The 17995-nt window shown below is 45.2% G+C and overlaps 1 protein-coding gene across 2 annotated transcripts in view; it reads left to right on the forward strand.

The window, feature by feature from the left end:
* GNAO1 (G protein subunit alpha o1) overlaps positions 1-17995 on the forward strand; it is a 271460-nt gene that overhangs the window by 177977 nt on the left and 75488 nt on the right. For both annotated transcript variants that reach the window (XM_040329144.1, XM_040329143.1), the window contains exon 4: positions 12119-12279. In XM_040329144.1, the coding sequence (XP_040185078.1) occupies positions 12119-12279 (161 nt within the window). The remainder of the gene's footprint in view (positions 1-12118; positions 12280-17995) is intronic.

The raw sequence follows: 17995 nt of genomic DNA on the forward strand, positions 1-17995 counted from the left end.
CCTTCTCTGAGCTTGTGGTTTTTTTCTTTCCTATTCATTTTTTACACGTATCTTCCGCTGGTCTCAGGCGGCTGGGAGATGAAATGTTGCCACGGTAACGAAGCTCATTAATTGAGCTTCTCTTGAGTCTGCACCCAAGTGCTTTTCTGGTGACGAGGACAGAAAGGCCTGGTATTTAGTTCCATGGCAGGCCAGTGGCCTGCAGCTTTCACATCCATCCTATATATTAGAATTGGAGTGGTATGTACTCCTCCAGATATGAAGAAGGCTTTATAACTGTGCTGTACAGTCTACACCGCACACTAGATTGTTTTATTTAGAAGCATGGCACCAAATTAGGGGACATGAAGGTCAAGCAGAGGGTGTAGAACTAGTCCCTATTGTTACCCTATTGTTATGTTGTTGCCATGCTCTTGTGCATGATGTCATTCACAGTATGCAAAGCTTTCTGAGAATGGGCAAGAGGAGAAAGTGTAGATGAATGTGGAGATCTCCCTTCATGCATTCTAATAACTCCTTGCATTCTGTTTAAATTCTACAAGTACGCTTCCCCTAAAACTACTGAGGTCTTGTTGCTGGGGGCCCTTTAACTTGTGAGTAGCACTCTGCTTTGGCTGCTGTGCATCTCCTCACAGAAACACATTTTACTCTCTTGGAAATATATTCCCCCCCACTGTTAAGACGTTTCTAAAACTGGTAGATGGGGTTCTTCCCAAGTATGGGAAAAGACTAAGAAAAGAGAAATGATGCAGCAACTACTTCTAGTGATAGGAAAAAGTAAGGAAGAGAGTAAAGCCCTGTACTTATGATCAGAATATCGTATGAAAAATATCGCTTTCAAAGTGATCATATGATCTGATAGTACAAAGGAACAAACACAAAAACAATTCTCATACGATGCCAGATCGTACGATCTGTACAGTTTTTTTTGTCTGAAAATACAATCCAATACAAACCCATTATATCAAGTCCAAATTTTTTATTCTGTCCAAGAATTTTCGTACTTCAGTAACCTATTTGTTTTTGATATGGAGACTAGCATGCAAACAAACGAATGATCATTCATCCGATAATCTCATCATGTGTACTAGACTTTAGTAAGCAGCACAAAGAAATCCTTTTGCGTTTATAGAAATTTACATAGTAAATACCAGTTTACTTGGGCAGGCCATTTCATTGGTTGCAGGAAATACATTTACAAGATTCCGCCATCAATTTACAGTGCTAACAGGGGAATCCCACCTGCCAAGCTATTGTCCCCTCTGGGAAAAGACAGTGAATATGCTATAGCCGCTAGTGATCATTTCAAATCTGGCAGGCTGGTTGTATCCAAGTTTATCAATCGATCAACTTTGTACATTCCGCCTGTCCATTAATGGTTCCAATTTCAGCCGGTTGCTGCTGAATCCGGCTGAGATTGAAACCATGTATGGCCGGCCTTATGTTTAGCTATTTACCAGGCTTTTGGTTTCCAAATCTTTTTATCAACTTGGTACTTTTTACATCTCAAATCTAGTAATTTTATAATGAAAGAAATTTGTTTTAATCGTATCTACCACTTCTGAAGGTTTGGGAGTAAAATGTGTAGTAGTGACTAGTTTGGCTAAGAGAACATGAGTTACTATAGTCCATAAATGCATGGGGAAGTTATCAGTAACTTTGGATAGTAATTGGATATTTCTTCCTCCAAAAACTGGTGAGGTGTTTACATTTCCAGAGTTTATTGAATAATGAGCCAATGGAGCCACAATCTCTCCAGCATAAAGGAGACTGTGAGCAATACATTTTGGCCAATGTACACAGTGTAGGATATCACTGGTTATTTTTTCGGTTAATTCCCAATGGTCTATGCAAAACTCCAAACTTTTTTGTTCTGATCAAAGGCTACAACATTCTGCTACTGATAAAGTACAAAAAAAAGCTTCCTGACCCATTTTTGTGTTACTGACTGCATATGTAAAGACATAAATAATGACGTAAGTAAGGCAGGCCATACAGTCACCAATTTGCTTTCCTTCAACCACGGGTTGAAGGAAAGAAAATTTCTCAATTCCCCCATCAAAACATTCAGGGGTTGATTCAGAGAGAAGATATGACGGCGTATCTCCTGATACGCCGTCGTATCTTTGATTCCGGCCGGTCGTATCTGTGCGCCTGATTCATAGAATCAGATACGCCTAGATTTGACTAAGATCCGACCGACGTAGGTCTCTTACGCCGTTGGATCTTAACTGCATATTTACGCTGGCCTCTAGGGGCGTGTACGCTGATTTACGCTTAGAATATGTAAATCAGCTAGATACGCAAATTCACAAACATACGCCCGGCGCAGTACATTTACAACCTTTCCGTAAGGCTTTTCCCGGCGTATAGTTACCCCTGCTATATGAGGCGTATTCTATGTTAAGTATGGCCGTCGTTCCCACATCAAATTTTTTAAAAGTTACGTTGTTTGCGTAAGTCGTCCGTGAATGGGGCTGGACGTCATTTACGTTCACGTCGAATCCAATGACGTCCTTGCGGAGCAATGCACACTTGGAAATTCCACGGATGGCGCATGCGCTGTTCGGGAAAAACGTCAATCACGTCAGGTCAAGCCTGATTTAAATAACACATGCCCACCTCTTCAGAATTTGAACTAGGCAGGCTTACGCCGGGCTATTTACGGTAAACCGCCGCAACGTTCTTTTAAGAATACGGCACTTGCCTGTAAAAGTTGCGGTGGCGTTACGTAAATAGGATACGTTACGCCCGCACAAAGAAGCGCCATTCTACTTGAATCTACCCCTCAGTGTTTATGGAGAGGAATACCTCCCGTGGAGCTATTGGATGGAAAGTAATAGTAAGACTTGACTACACACAGGGTACAGTTTTCTTTCATTATAAATAATCTTACTGCCCTTCAGACTGGGGTTTTTGCAGATCCCTTGTAATGATCGGACCTGAAGAATGGTTTATTCACTCTTTGATGCTTATGAATATTTGCATGTGGATGTGTCTGATGATCAGAAAATTATGCGATTTACGAATCCTGTCAGTCTTGATTCATTAATTGTCTGATTCTCTGTAGAACAGACAAATCTTTTTCATATATTCCAGAGAATAAAAAAATTAGCAGTTTGCCAATTGACCTGGTTTTCCTGCCCGTTCAGTCATGACAAATTCGATAACCTTTTTTTAGGATCATATTGCTTTTTGCCTTGGGAACACTGCACAATGTAACTTGCTTCCAATACAATCCAAGTGTTTTTTTTTATTATATGAGAATGTGGTGTGTATGTGTAAGCCCTTCTTCACCTCCCCCATAGCAGAGCATGCAAATACTTAAAAAAAATAAATAAAAAAAACAGATACTCGGGAGCCAGTTCAGAATGTATAATGCTTGATCCCGGAATAGAAATGGTGGCTACAATTGGCAAATACACAGACGCATCATTTTGAATGTTAATAGTATGCTGTATTTTTTTGCAAATTAGTGGGGTGGCCTGGAGGACCAGTGCTGTGGAAGCACAAGCAAAGGGTTAAAGATTAGTCTTCAGTATTACCTATCGCAGGGGTGACCAACCAGTGGCCCGTGGGCCACATGTGGCCCGCGACCTCCTGCTCTGGAATGTATGGTTGGCAAGCCCAGATTGCAGGATGCTGACTGCCATCCCAGAGCATCAGTGTTGCGAATGAAGCCGGCGGTAGAGGAAGCAATCGGCTTTTCAGAAGGTACACCACACCTGCAGTATATAATAGACGTCTATGACAAAGTGCAGCTAACCAGTGGGAAAACCACAGGTACTACAATGTGCCACACCTACAGTGTGGCTAGACCGCAGACCATCAGTGTAAAGGCAGCTTTAGGCTTCTTTCACACAATTGGTCCGACCCAATCGGACCCTCCATTCACCTCTATGGAGCAGGAGCTGTAAACAGACTTCTGACTGTTTACACCTGCCTACCTCCAAACCGATCTGCTAGAAAAAAACAGAAGTGGATCTGTCCCCTTCCATCTGATTGGTCTGTGTCTGTGTCTACTTTGCATATGCAGACTAGGCACAGACCTGTCATCTGCCCACTCTGTTCATTGTGGCCCGCGACTGGTTACTACATCGCTTAAGTGGCCCTCAGCCTTCAAAAGGTTGGGCACCCCTGACCTATAGGTTCCCTGTGGCTGATCTTTTCCCCATTACTGATGTACCAAGCCTGGTTCTGCACTGTGTGTCTGTGTCTGGAGGTAGCCATCTTGGTAGGGATGATTTGATGACTGGTGAGGTAATATACAGGAAGCAACAGAAAATGGGAGGTAGTTCTTTGCACCGCAGATCCATAGCTTGTTCTCCAGTAAGCCCTCTGGAATATAGAAGGCAGTTCAAGATTGACATTACCAAATCTCATTCCAAATCTCTTGAAACGTAAAGGGGTTGTAAAGGTAAATGTTTTTTCACCTTAATGCATCCTATGCATTAAGGTGAAAAAACATCCGACGGTTTTACTTACCTGACCCCTCGAAAGTCCTGCGCGCGTCCACGTGATCCTCTTCGGTTCTCAGCCTGGCCGTTGATTGGCTAGGCTGGACGGATTGATAGCGGCGCAGCCATTGGCTGGCGCTGCTGTCAATCACAGCGGATGATGCACCGCGCTGGGGGGGCGGGGCCGAGTGATACAGTCGGCGGCTATGCCCGCCGCTGTATCACGGGAGAGCGCTCGCAAAAGCTTTCCACCATGCGAGCTTGCTCGCATAAAGGTGGAAAGCTTTTGCAAGGAGGAGTCGAGACAGCCGCCAAGGGATCCCAGAAGACAGGGTTAGGGGACACTCTGTGCAAAACGAGCTGCACAGTGGAGGTAAGTATAACATGTTTGTTATTTAAAAAAATAAAAAGTTTGCCTTTAGTGCCCCTTTATGCGACAACAGAGCATTTCACACTGCTGATATACAGTTAAAATGCTACAGAACAGGAGTACCTAGGCACACTCGCATGTTGGGAAGCTCCTTGCTATTTTTCCAGGGGAAGTCGAGACAGAAGCAAAATAATTACACACTTGTACTGAGATAGCAAGTCTTCACATTTTGTGTTCAGGTCCACTTTTAGCTGAAGGTTGAAGAATCGGGAAACCCTGTAAAGGTTTTGCTAATGGTCGCATTTTGGTGATTTGACATTTTAGAAGACGACATTGTTAACCGTTTCATTTGCATTTGCCTTGTATCACTTGCCTATATACTGTATGTTCTGCTGCATTGCTGATTGTATAATGGTGCTTTGTGATACTGTCATTTAAGAATGTGTACAGAATAATGCACCACCTCCTGCAGATAAGATTTTTTTTTTTAGATATCAACTTGGAGCACCATGCTCTGCATTAAAGCACTTTGTATGCCAGTGTTGTGAATTCCGAGGTTTGTGGCTTTCGGCGACTTGGTACTGCACAAGCGCTGCCCATGCGCAGTGCCGGGCGGGCATTATTTGACAGGGGCATTTCTCGTCACAACACCTGCATCCTTGTGCTTTTTTGAGAACTTTTATTATTCTAAGTTACAATATGATACATTTTTTTTCCTCTAAACCAATTATCTTTTCATTACCCTGTGTTTGCTTACTTTGATTTTACCTGACATTGTCACTTAGTTATTTTGTTTTTTTGTATAGGGGCTTTCGTTTTAAACTGGCACTCTCGTGTTTTTTATATATTTTTCGCCACCCCAGGTTAAAAAAGAAATAAAAATGTGTTTCTTCTTACGTACTTCCGCAACATTGTCCTTTATCCAGCACCTGTGGTTCTCTGTGGGCAGGATGATGCTAGCATCATTCTGCTCATTTCCTGTGAACCCAGCCTGTCGTTTTACATGCGGTTACCCACAGGCAGGGCTCTGAGTACTCCAGGACTGAGTGTGGCTCACTACATGAGTTCCACTCGGGTCTGGAAGAATGCCTGCTGCTGGAGAAATAGGAAGCAGGTTAAAGGGGCAAAAAGGTTAAAGGCAGAACCCTAAAGCAAAGTTCCACCCAAAAATGGAACTTCTGCTGTCCGGATTGCCACCATCCGGGTGAAGACATCGCAGGCCCCTTGGACAGGTAAGTGTCCTTATTTTAAAAGTCAGCAGCTGCAGTATTTGTACCGACTTTCTTTTTTTAGGCAGAACTCTGCTTTATTATACCCATTATCAAAGTGCCATCATTTTATAGAAAAAAAACAGATAATCTGTGCCAGGTTTCAAGTGACACCTACCATTGCCAATGTCAGAAAAAGGCTTGCTGAAAAAAGAAGCATGACAGATGCACTGGAAAAGCCTGTTTGGCTAGGAGAGGTGTGCCAGAGAAACTGGAGTATTTAAGGACATTTAGGCCACTACTGTGGTCATTCTTTAGTGTGGAGGCAGATGCCTGCAAAGGTGACTCTCAGAAATGTTGCTGAATAAGAAAGGGGATTGATGGGGGAGGTAAAATAGGTGAAGGAAGGGTCCTTAGAGGTTGCCATTTTATCTATGAAAGGTTTATAAACCGGAAAAAGTTAGGATTTCTTCAAAGTAGAGAGGCAAGTCGGGGTCCCAGGGATAGAGACCCTCTGCTGTGAGGTGGGGGAGTCATTTAACCATGGCTGATGAATTAAATAGGTAATTTATCATGAGATTCTTCCATTATGAAGGTTAATTATTCATAATAATTTTTTTTTTTAAATCAAGTGATGGCCAAAGCAAGTCGTCTTTAATTGCAAAAGCAATTAAAAACTGTTCTTTTTATTTCTGTAGCCCAGGGTTCGACAAATTCCGGGCGCCAGGTCGCCGTTGCGCCTAGAATTATCGACCTGGCGCCTGGGGCAGCAGAGCTGGGGTATCCTGTGTGTGTCGGTCGAACCCTCTCCCACCCGCGATGGCCGCTAATTGAGGCCGCGGCTTCGCGGCCTATGCTTCCTAGGTGACTGGAGCGAGCGGGTGGCGGGCCGTCCCCGGGTGACACCCACTGGGGGGGTGTCAGGCCGGCGGCGCCCCTCCCGCGACTGAAGACAGGGTTTAGGCAGCACGGATCGGTCACGTCACGTCCTGTACCTGTAGAGTCCGAGGTAGTGGCTTTGCGGAGGGTATTGCGAGCTGCACCCGAGCCAGTTGGCACACTCGGGACCCGGCGCAACCATCACATTCTGTGCTCTCCGTGGTCGCGGCTCTGATCAGTCTCTGCAGTGGCTTTCATAGCCGAGCAGAGAGTGAAGCCACCTCCCCTCCTCCGTTATGTCTACACAGTGCTGTGCAATGCAGGAGGGGGGGCAGCTTCACTCTCTGCTCGGCTATGACAGCGGCTGCCGAGACTGATCAGAGCCAAGAGTCCGCGCGACCACGGAGAGAATGGGATCATCATGGCGCCGGGTCCCGGGTCTGCCTCAGGTGCGGCTCGCATTACCCCTCCCCCTGCAAAGCCACTACCTCAGAGGCGTACTAATTGGGGGCCGGGCCGCACCGGGGTGCCACACACTGGGGGGTGTCAGGCCAGCCCCCCCCCCCCCCGGTGACTGGAGCGATGATGGCGCTGAGCGCCGCGGGTCAAGAGGAGGGGGGTTGCGGGGTGACACCGCTGCACCATCCATCCCCTCCTCTCACGGCCACGGGCACAGCCGAGTGAAGCCGCTGCCGCCTCCCTCCCTCCTCTCTGTGTGTACAGAGGGGGACGGGACCTTCTGTCCATGTGCTGTGACCGTCGCTGCGCTGATCTGAGGTACTGAATGGGGAGGGGGGGGGATGTTTGCACCTGGGGGGGTTTCACTGAGGGGGTGGGGGGTTTCACTGAGGGGGTGGGTGGTTGCACTGAGGGGGTGGGTGGTTGCACTGAGGGGGGTGGTTGCACTGAGGGGGGTGGTTGCACTGAGGGGGGGTGGTTGCACTGAGGGGGGGTGGTTGCACTGAGGGGGGGTGGTTGCACTGAGGGGGGGTGGTTGCACTGAGGGGGGGTGGTTGCACTGAGGGGGGGTGGTTGCACTGAGGGGGGGTGGTTGCACTGAGGGGGGGTGGTTGCACTGAGGGGGGGGGGGTGCACTGAGGGGGGGGGGGGTTGCACTGAGGGGGGGGGGGTGCACTGAGGGGGGGGGGGTTTGCACTGAGGGGGGGGGGGTTTGCACTGAGAGGGGGGAGTTTGCACTGAGGAGGGGCCCAGAGGTGCAGGGTGCTGTGTAATGTAAAGGGGCCCAGAGGTGCAGGGTGCTGTAAAATGCAAAGGGGTCTAGAGGTGCAGGGTGCTGTAAAATGCAAAGGGGTCTAGAGGTGCAGTGTAATGTAAAGGGGTCCATAGGTACAAGCGCTGTGTAATGTAAAGGGATCCAGAGGTGCAGGGTGCTGTAAAATGCAAGGGGGTCTAGAGGTGCTGTGCAATGTAAAGGGGTCCAGGGGTGTTCGCTTCTGCGCGTGAGCTTGGCGGGAAGGGGAGCGTTTTCTGGCTCCTAACTTTTTTAGCTGGCTCCTAGACTCCAAGCAAATTTGTCAAACCCTGCTGTAGCCCATGACAACAGAATTCCCTTTTTATTTCTTGAATAAATAACACTCTAAAATATAGTGAGCAATACACCCTTTTCTTTATGCTAGCATTTGTAAATGTGAAAGACCTTCATTAAGTAAACATTCAAGATAAAGTTAAAAGTTTGTAAAAAAAAAAAAAAAAAAAGTTGAATATATTGTAGAGGCACTTGTTCTTAAGTATATTTATTAATCAGACATAAAAGAAAAAAATGTGGGTTGAAAATAACGACTGTGTCACCAAACAAAAATGCTCTTGTGAATTGGATTGGATCCTATACAGGAGTGTTGGTCTTGGTCTGAATAACTACCCTCCATTTGTGTTCTTTCTGTTTTGGAGCTTTTCATGAAATGGCCCCCTTCTCTCATATTTCTAGAAGCTAGCGAGGCCCAGTTCTCCACCAGGAGGGGCTCCAAGACGGCACATGGGGGACAGGATGCTGAAAATTAGGCCCAATGAAAGATATACATTTCAAATGCAAATCATGCCCAGTGTGCCCAGGGAGGGGGGATTTGTGTTAAAGGTTAGGCCCAGCATGGAATGCCCCCTGTAGAGGGAAAAATATAAGTGCTTTGCTTCTCGCACACAATTAATTGGGCTCTGGGATCTAATGAAGCCTCACATTCAGGTGTCAAAGGCATTTTTACTCTGATGGGCATGATATAGAATGAACTACTATGGTGGTGATGTAATTTGACTCCTTTTTCTTCCCGAGCCTTATAAAATTAAACTAGTTTTTTAATAAACTGTTGCAGAGTACATTTCGTTTTTTTTTTATATATAATGTATACACCTATGGAATTGTCTTTTCTATGCATACAGTGGGTAGTATTTTGTAAAGGGGCTATCGGCCATATTTCTTTGCCAAGCATTTTTGCAAATATGTCTGGACATACAGACAAGACAGATCCATGAGACCCAACTGTTGGGTACAGATGGCAGAATATCCTGCTCACCATACTGAATTGGCCCAGCGGTGGTGTCTACCAACAAAATCTTCTGGCATTTTCTTCAAAAACAGTTATTCCCTTGAGCACTATTTTTTTCTATCATAGGTAGCCATTGGATAATGAGTGTAAGTGGAGTTTTTTTTCCATAGAGCATTTGAAATGGTTAACCTTTAAATCTTAGGCTGGCTATTAACGAGCAATTTTGTTCTTGCAACTACGGGTTGTAGGGAAAAAATAACGCTAGACTGCACTATCAACACTGTTGATGGGGGGGAGTGACTCCCGCACAGCCATTGCGCTTTCCTAGCTGTCCCAGCCGTCCCTGCTGTGGGAAATCGGGGATTATTGCTAGTGGCTAGAACAGTTGCTAGCAGCAATTGCATGTAAAATCTGACCGGCTGGTTGTACCCAAGTTGATCATTCAACTTTGGTATATTCAGCCTGCCCATACATAGTTCAAATGTACGGACTGCTTTAGAAACTGTCTGAAGATTTTCTAAAATGCCAAGTGATATGCTAACTTTCTTTTTTTTTTTTTCTGAAACCGTAATGTTCTGCCTGGGTATGGTCAAACTTGTCACACAACTAAGGCAGGAGAACAAGGACCATGAAAATCTGACTTCATATACGTTATTGTTTTCATTGATGGGGTAATTGAATGTTGTGGAATGTTTCAGAAGGGCTTTTGTTCTCCTCTGAAAGGAAAGCACAATCAGGAAAAAGAGGCTCTTTGGATACTTGAATCGTGACACTTTATATTGTGGATTTGATTATCTCACACCTTTGCTGCATTTGACGTCTCACGAAGGGAAACGACTAGATGTAGAGTGGTTGCTGGTAGTTTAAATATCGAAAGGAACAACATTCAGATCAGCTCTAAATCCAGACTGTGGGGAGGAAATGCAGCTAATACATTTACGGCCCTAGACGGGAGATGATCACCCTATTTTGCAATGTTTAGCCAAATTGGGTGATCATTTTCCAGATGAAGCAAGCAAGCTGTTCATAGCTTTGATATTTTAATTGGTCTACCTTCATTTGAAGTCAGGTTAGCAGTAGATGTATATTGAAGGTAGAACTACTTTTTTCCAGTTTCTTGTAACATGGAAGCCTATTGGATAGAAAGCATTCCAAGGGATAATCTCTGAACCTATGATGTGCATATCGCTGCAAATAACCGCTTTAGGTGCACTACAATATATATTTTGTTCCTTAAACCTTAGCCCTCACCTCAAACTAGCCCCTAAACCTGACCTTTTAGCCTGGACCCAAACCTAGTCTTTAACCTGCTCCTATCAATGACTTATAAATCTATCACAAACTTTCATTTCAAGCTAAGAATATTATTAAAATAAAGTGCATACACATTGCTTATGGTCAGTAAAAATCCAATGTCAAACCATTACGAGCCCTAGAGCTTCAGACAGCTGAAATTATATGTAACCCTCTGACTTTTTCTGTAAGTCAAGCTTGGCCTCGCCCACTCCTCCTTATTGTCCTTTAATGAAATAACCAGCCTCTATTAGCAGCCTCCATAAACCATTGTAAATCTGGCCATACACATTAATTTTATTTCTTACAGCAAGCAAACTGAACAAAAAAAAACAAAAAACATTCCTCAATCCACACATGCAAGGTTGATGGAAATCCCCCTGCTAGGACATTAAACTCTGACAGTGGGACCTGCAGCTATCAAAACACACTGGTCAGCAGCTGTATCCCCTATCAGCATTATGTAACACACTGATCGAAATCCGACCAGTCCCTGCTGAACCAGCTGGATTTTAGTCAGCGTATGGTCAGCTAAAAAAGTACACCCAAAGCTCGTTTTGGCTGTCCTCCTCCTATGGATTACAGGAGGGCCATGCGTTCTGCACTTCTGTGACCCATTTTCAGCAGAGGGCTGATGTCTGCTGAGGTCCCAGTGCCGGTCCAGGCTCGCAATAATGGAGTCGGAATCCGCCCACAAATGCCGCAAACCGCTGAGGGGCTGAGCTGACCGCTCCTGCCACACCTCCGCACTCCAATGAGCGAGGAGGGGGCAGAGCAGAGAGAGGTGACCGACGGTCACTAGCTATCTGCTCAAGGAGCCCTGAGTACCAAGCGATCTAACACCACTCCCGGCAGGGGGACAGATGCAGTGTTGGACTGATATTGCATCCACCTAGACAAGTATGATTCTTAGAGAAAAAATAATCCCGTACATCGTTAAAGGCTTGTGGGACTGGTGGGGGATTAGGTCAAAACAAATTTTTCAGAAAAGGGTAAAGAGTTTCATATAACTTCAGCTGGTTTATCCCATGGATCTCCTGATGTTGGCATGTGTTATTTCTGAAGATAACCATGTTTGCACTTTTTAATTGCATGCTTAGTTTGAATTGCCTAGGTTTCCAGCAAGGTAATACGCAATCTGTGTCTGCAGTAGATTAATCTTTTCCTGTAGTGGTATTTATACAGTAAGTGCACCTGTGTGGTAACAGTATTTATTTTTTGTTTGTTTCCATTGTAGCTGATTTAACTATTCCCATTCTTAAAATAGTAATTTTTTAGTCTTTTCCATAGACTTAGCAGTGGTTAGTATCTGTACATGTAATCAGGGAAAAGTGCTGAGGTAAGCGGGAGCAGAGGCAAACTCCTTGGGTGATCTCTTTATCTAACTTGCATTATTTTTTCTGTCTTTCGCAGGCCGATGCCAAAATGGTGTGCGATGTGGTGAGTCGCATGGAAGATACAGAACCTTTCTCGCCTGAACTGCTCTCGGCTATGATGAGACTTTGGGCAGATTCTGGAATTCAGGAATGCTTCAACCGATCCAGAGAATATCAGCTTAACGACTCTGCTAAATAGTATGTAGCCAGTTCATGTGGTAAAATGTTTTTATCAGAGAAGAATTGGGCTTTACATGGAATAGTATTTTGAATGGGTCCTTTTACGTGGACCTGTGGTATACATCATGACTTGCTTCAGGATAGATTGATTGCTTCAGGAGTCCAGGACTTTTAATGTATTGGCCCCAAGTGTGGGTAATTTGAATCCTTCATAAATGCCATTTTGGCTTATAGATCTTAGAGTTGCACACCTAGGTTTAGAAAGAGTACAATGGGAAAAGTTTTCTGATTCCGGTCACTGTAAAACCGACAAGTCTACTCGGAATTGATATTTCACTCTTTAATAATGGCAGAGTGGCCCACCCCATCAGATGCTAAATGACTACAAAAGCCTTATCCTTTGTGAAGTGGTAGGCAGGTGCAATTATCTGGTTTACTGCAGAACAATGAAGGTTGTTAGTGCCTTAGGTCCTGGGTCTGCACACCTGCCATGACCATATTATGGGTTTCATGCTTTATCAGTTGGTTTTATTTTATGGAGAATACGACAAGAGGTGCTGAAACAGATAGTCGGGCAGGATCATGCATAATGGCAAGGTGGACAGAAACAGAGTTGGAGATTATCTAAAGGAGATTTCTCTGTCAGAGTATCCATGTAATACAAGATGCTATCAGACTTCACCAATTAAAATGGAAAAAGCCAACTCCACCTTTTCAAAGTGTTACACTCAAAAAATAGGTGTAACATGTTGACAAGCAAATTTCCCCCAAACCCACAGCATGACAGTATGGGGGGAGGTTTTACTCCCAGCCACGCTATTCAGTCACAGAGCTTCTGCCACCACGGCAGATGGACTAGTAGCTCTCAATGAAATACAAGTGCGATAATCACCACAGTCCTAGTCCATTGACACTTCTTCCAGCTCACCAACTGTAAGCCTGTATGTCTGTATGGGCAGGGAGCTGTAGGAAGCATCTGCAGGAGTCTGCCAATGTTTTGCAGGTTTCACTTCCTCTGGAAGTACCATTACCTGACCTCTGAGTTCCCCTGTCTACCCATCTCCCGCTTCCATGTTGAGGGCATTTCAGACTTCCTGTTGTTTTTTTATACTTGGTGGATGTAAACCCCAATTATTATTTTTTTTTGCTGTCACAATGTGGAGTATAAGATTTCCTATCATCCGTGCCCTGTTAATCTAGCTCTGAGCAATCCTTTATTTATTTTTTCAGTGAGATAAACGGACAAACAGGAGAAAACTTTTGTCTGTTCTTCCCCCTTGCTGTGAATGACAGGTTATTTACATATCTCATGCACTAACTTGGAGACAAGACAGGCATTATTTTTTTATTCCCACCTCCACTCCTTTTTCTGAAGTCATGTGGTTACTTTTCTGGATTTTGACTGGATGTTGGTGATCATAGCAGAATTTAGTGTAAGGAATATACAGGAGCAAATGCATGTTGACAAGGGGAATGTAGAGGTGGGCGGGGAGGCTACTGACATCATGACTCCACCCACAGAGCTCCAGACAACAGACCCACCCACAGAATCTGCAGTTTTTCAGTTCTTATAACAGACAGAGGGGTGACATTTGAAAGGTAAGGATACATGCAGGAGGCATCTATATCCTTATAGATCAGCACTATGGCAGTAGTTTAGAAAGGATGAGAGTGGGTTTACATCCACTTTAATTTTTAGTGAAGGCAAAAGTGATATTTGATTTCTTCTATCATGAGTGAGACTCCTAGGGGAGGTACACGCAAGAACTGGAGTGTTGGATCTGTCCACTGAAGTCTTTATGTATTAAAAAGAAAAAAGTCAGTAGGTGATTCAAGTTGGCAGCTTCTGCCAAAAACAGAACCATCTTACATGGGTGGACTGACCTTTTAAATTATAGCCTCCAGCATGAATCTTCTTCTTTCAGAACTCTAAGTGACCTTAAATGCATGTTACTTTATTTAAAAGCGGTAATAACCACATTCATAAATATACTGGTAATATATTCTATTCTTGGACAGAAATTCAAATTTCAGATATTTTAAGATGTATTATATTTAAGCAATTTTTTTTAAATGCAAGTAATTTTACATTTGGTATAATGCACTTGCAATAAAAAAAATCTATCTAGTTTTTACTCTGCTGTTTAAACCTGAAATATGGGTTGTACAAGGTGTTCACAAGTGTCGCTGTCAAGGCCACTTTTCACTCGCCTCTCCAATGCAAAGGGATAGGTTCACTGTAATGCAGCCAGGATATTAGGCAGGGCTCTTAAAAAAAAAAAAAATATTCAACGGGAATTTTTTTTTTATTAAGCTCCCAATAAAAAGACGGAATGAAGAACTCACCACAGTAGTGCCCTCTGCCCCTTTGACATCAAGTGATGAATTCTATGCATTAAGGCGAAAAACGTGTGGTGCTACAGCCCCCCCCAGCCCCCGTTTTACTTACCTGACCCCAATCTTTTTCCGTCCAGGAAGGCGCACACCAGCACTAGCTGGTGTCTCGTGTCCTGGTTGGATAGATTGGGGGCATTGATTTGGAAAGGCATAGGCTTGCTGTAAAAATATGTTTAACAAATATACTGTATATTTTACTTTTATTATATACTGGTACTAGGGTTGCACCGATACTGGTATCGGTGCTGATACTAGTCATTTTCGCGAGTATCGGTACTCGCGAGAATGCTCAGATACCGTAAACCAGTACCGGAAGTGACGTTGCTAGGGAGCGTGCCGCCGCCTCCTCCCCCCTCCGGACAGTGCCATCCCCACCTCCTCCCCGTCCTAGCAACCCACCAGCCTTGTTTGCTCGCTACACTCCTCCAGCTCTGACTCTTGGCCACACAGAGCGTCTGATCTGGCCTCCTTCTGACTGGATGCTGAGGCAGAGAATAGGAGAGGCTTTGTATTTCTACATACAGAGCCTCTCCCATTCTCTGCTTCAGCATCCAGCCAGAAGGAGGCCAGATCAAGCGCTCTGTGTGGCCGGGAGTCAGAGCTGGAGGAGTGTAGCGAGCAGACAAGGCTGGTGGGTTGCTAAGACGGGGAGGAGGTGGGGATGGCGTTGTCCGGAGGGGGGAGGAGGCGGCGGCCCGCTCCCTAGTGACGTCACTGTACGGGCGGTATCCTGTGGCACTGAGCAACAGGGCTCTCGCCCTCCATGTATTGTCCGGCCAGCTCCTCTCCTGCGAGAGACACAAGATGCAGCCAAATCTTTGGGGGTGCTCCCTAGATTTCAGTTGTGCCCCCCCCCACCATGGACATTGTGTCCACTGAGCTTCTCTCCAATCCCCACATTCAGGGCTGCAAAAAGAAACGGAGGATAGGACAAGTGTCAGCGGCACAGAGAAGGTGCAGGCTCTCTCCCATCCTGTTGGTGGAGTGGTCCTCTATAGAGTACCTGTACCATGCCTGCAGTCTCTGGCTGTCTCCTGTACCATGCCTGCAGTCTCTGGCTGTCTCCTGTACCATGCCTGCAGTCTCTGGCTGTCTCCTGTACCATGCCTGCAGTCTCTGGCTGTCTCCTGTACCATGCCTGCAGTCTCTGGCTGTCTCCTGTACCATGCCTGCAGTCTCTGGCTGTCTCCTGTACCATGCCTGCAGTCTCTGGCTGTCTCCTGTACCATGCCTGCAGTCTCTGGCTGTCACTTCTGCCTCTTGCCTCCTCCTTCCCTCTACCAGCTTTCGCCTCTGCCATGTCTCCCAATAACCCTCCTATCCCCATCCTCTTCCCTCTCAGCGATCACAGCCTTTTCCATCCCAACTCCCACCCCACTATTCCTATTTCACCCCACCCTCAAGTACCTTGCCCTCTACTCCCACCCTGCCATCACCCAACTCCCTAACACCCCCCACCTCTCAAACCACCCCTCTTCCTAGGTGATGGGTATTGGTATTGGCGGTTACCTGCAAAAAAGTATCCGCACTCGTACTCAGTGTTAAAAATAAATATATATATATATATATATATATATATATATATATTTGTGTATCCCCAATATATACAGTACATCTTGAATTTATTTGCCAATGAAAAATGTTGGCATCTTAGATCTGCCAGTGTAATTTATTTCAATACAGAGGCTGTCATTGGAAATAAATGACGTTCATCAGACACTATAGAACTGGATGGTGGGGAGGGTGGGACGTGCTCTCCCATTAGCACAAAAATATCTGTGGCCTGTTTCTTTTATACAGATTTAGTGGGGTGGTGCTCTAACGCTAGCAGAGACAAATGTTAATATAGGCCTTCTGCTGACATGTAGAGAGGATCCTACTGCATCCCTTGTACCCTGGAGAGAACAGCTCCTTCATCATTCAGCCACTCCCTTTCCAGCCACCCACGTATGTGCAGGCATCATTCCACTGCCACTTTCTCGTCATTCCTCCATTATCCTATTCCCCCCCCCCCCACAATAATGAAAGGCATTAATCATGTTGTTTGGAAGACACAGTGGTGTCTTACTCCGTTATACTTGTCCTTGTCGTACAATTGACATGGAGATGGGAGATGCTGCCCTGCTGTAGAATCTCCATGCTGGAGGCTTCCCCATTGCTCCCAGCCAATCCTTCTGCATCTCGGTAAATCCCTGGTTTCCATAGCAACCCCAAGATCTCTGCCTGCTTATGCTGCTGCTCAATGCAGATCATATCAGAAGATGGCAATCTATGTGTACAGAGTGCGGTGTCTCCAGGCCAAGAACAGTGTGTGTGTGTGTGCAAATGAAATCTGTGCATGTGTCTATGTTCTACCTGCGAGATTCATTTATTTTTTAAATCCTATATAATTATAATATAATGCTTTTCATTCAAGTGTATCTTTCAGTGATGGGCACTTTGGGGTTGATTTACTAAAGGCAAATATACTATGCAGTTTGTAAATAATGTAAAGCTTCACTTTGCAAAGAATACTCAATCGCATGCAAGGGAAAACAAAACGGCATTGGTTGGATGATGGAAATCAGCAGAGCTTCCCCTCATTTCAGGGGCGTCCCTCATTTCAGGGGCGTCCCTCATTTCAGGGGCGTCCCTCATTTCAGGGGCGTCCCCCTCTTCAGGGGCGTCCCCCTCTTCAGGGGCGTCCCCCTCATTTCAGCGGTGTCCCCTTAGGGCCAGTGCTACCACTAGGCAAACTAGGCAGCCGCCTAGGGTGCACTGCTGCCTAGGGGCACCTGGACACTGGTTTTCTTCCACGTCTGAATGCTCTGCAGGCTGCAGCATGTAACTAACCTAGTCCCAGGCAGCTGCTCTGTCCGAACGGTGGTGTAATTAGAGGTGCATCGCAGAACTAAAACCAGCGCTAGAGGAAGCCTGTAGGAGGCTTCCTGTATAGCGCTGCCTCCTGTCACATGGGTAGGGTAATGGGGCTAATGGGGGCAGCAAAATTGGGTTTCGCCTAGGGTGTCAAAAATCTTTGCACCAACCCTGCTTCCCCTCCAATCTAGAGCAACTGCACTTGCATTGCACAGGATATTTGCCTTTAGTAAATCAACCTCCATGTTCAGCTTGTAGTAATGTGACCTGACACAATCTAGTCATAGCAGTGGCAAACCTCCATCCCTGATATAGACTAAACGGCAAAGAGAGGAACAAATGGGACTTTGTATGAGGCCTGTCACTGAATTGATACCGTGTTCATATTAATCATTAAACTATTGTTGATTGCAAATCAAGTTAAAAAGTATATTGATAATCATTGGTATAAGACATGATATATTATGGATAATGCTTCACT

The sequence above is a fragment of the Rana temporaria genome, chromosome 11, assembly GCF_905171775.1.
Source record: "Rana temporaria chromosome 11, aRanTem1.1, whole genome shotgun sequence".
NCBI classification, from domain to species: Eukaryota; Metazoa; Chordata; class Amphibia; order Anura; family Ranidae; genus Rana; species Rana temporaria.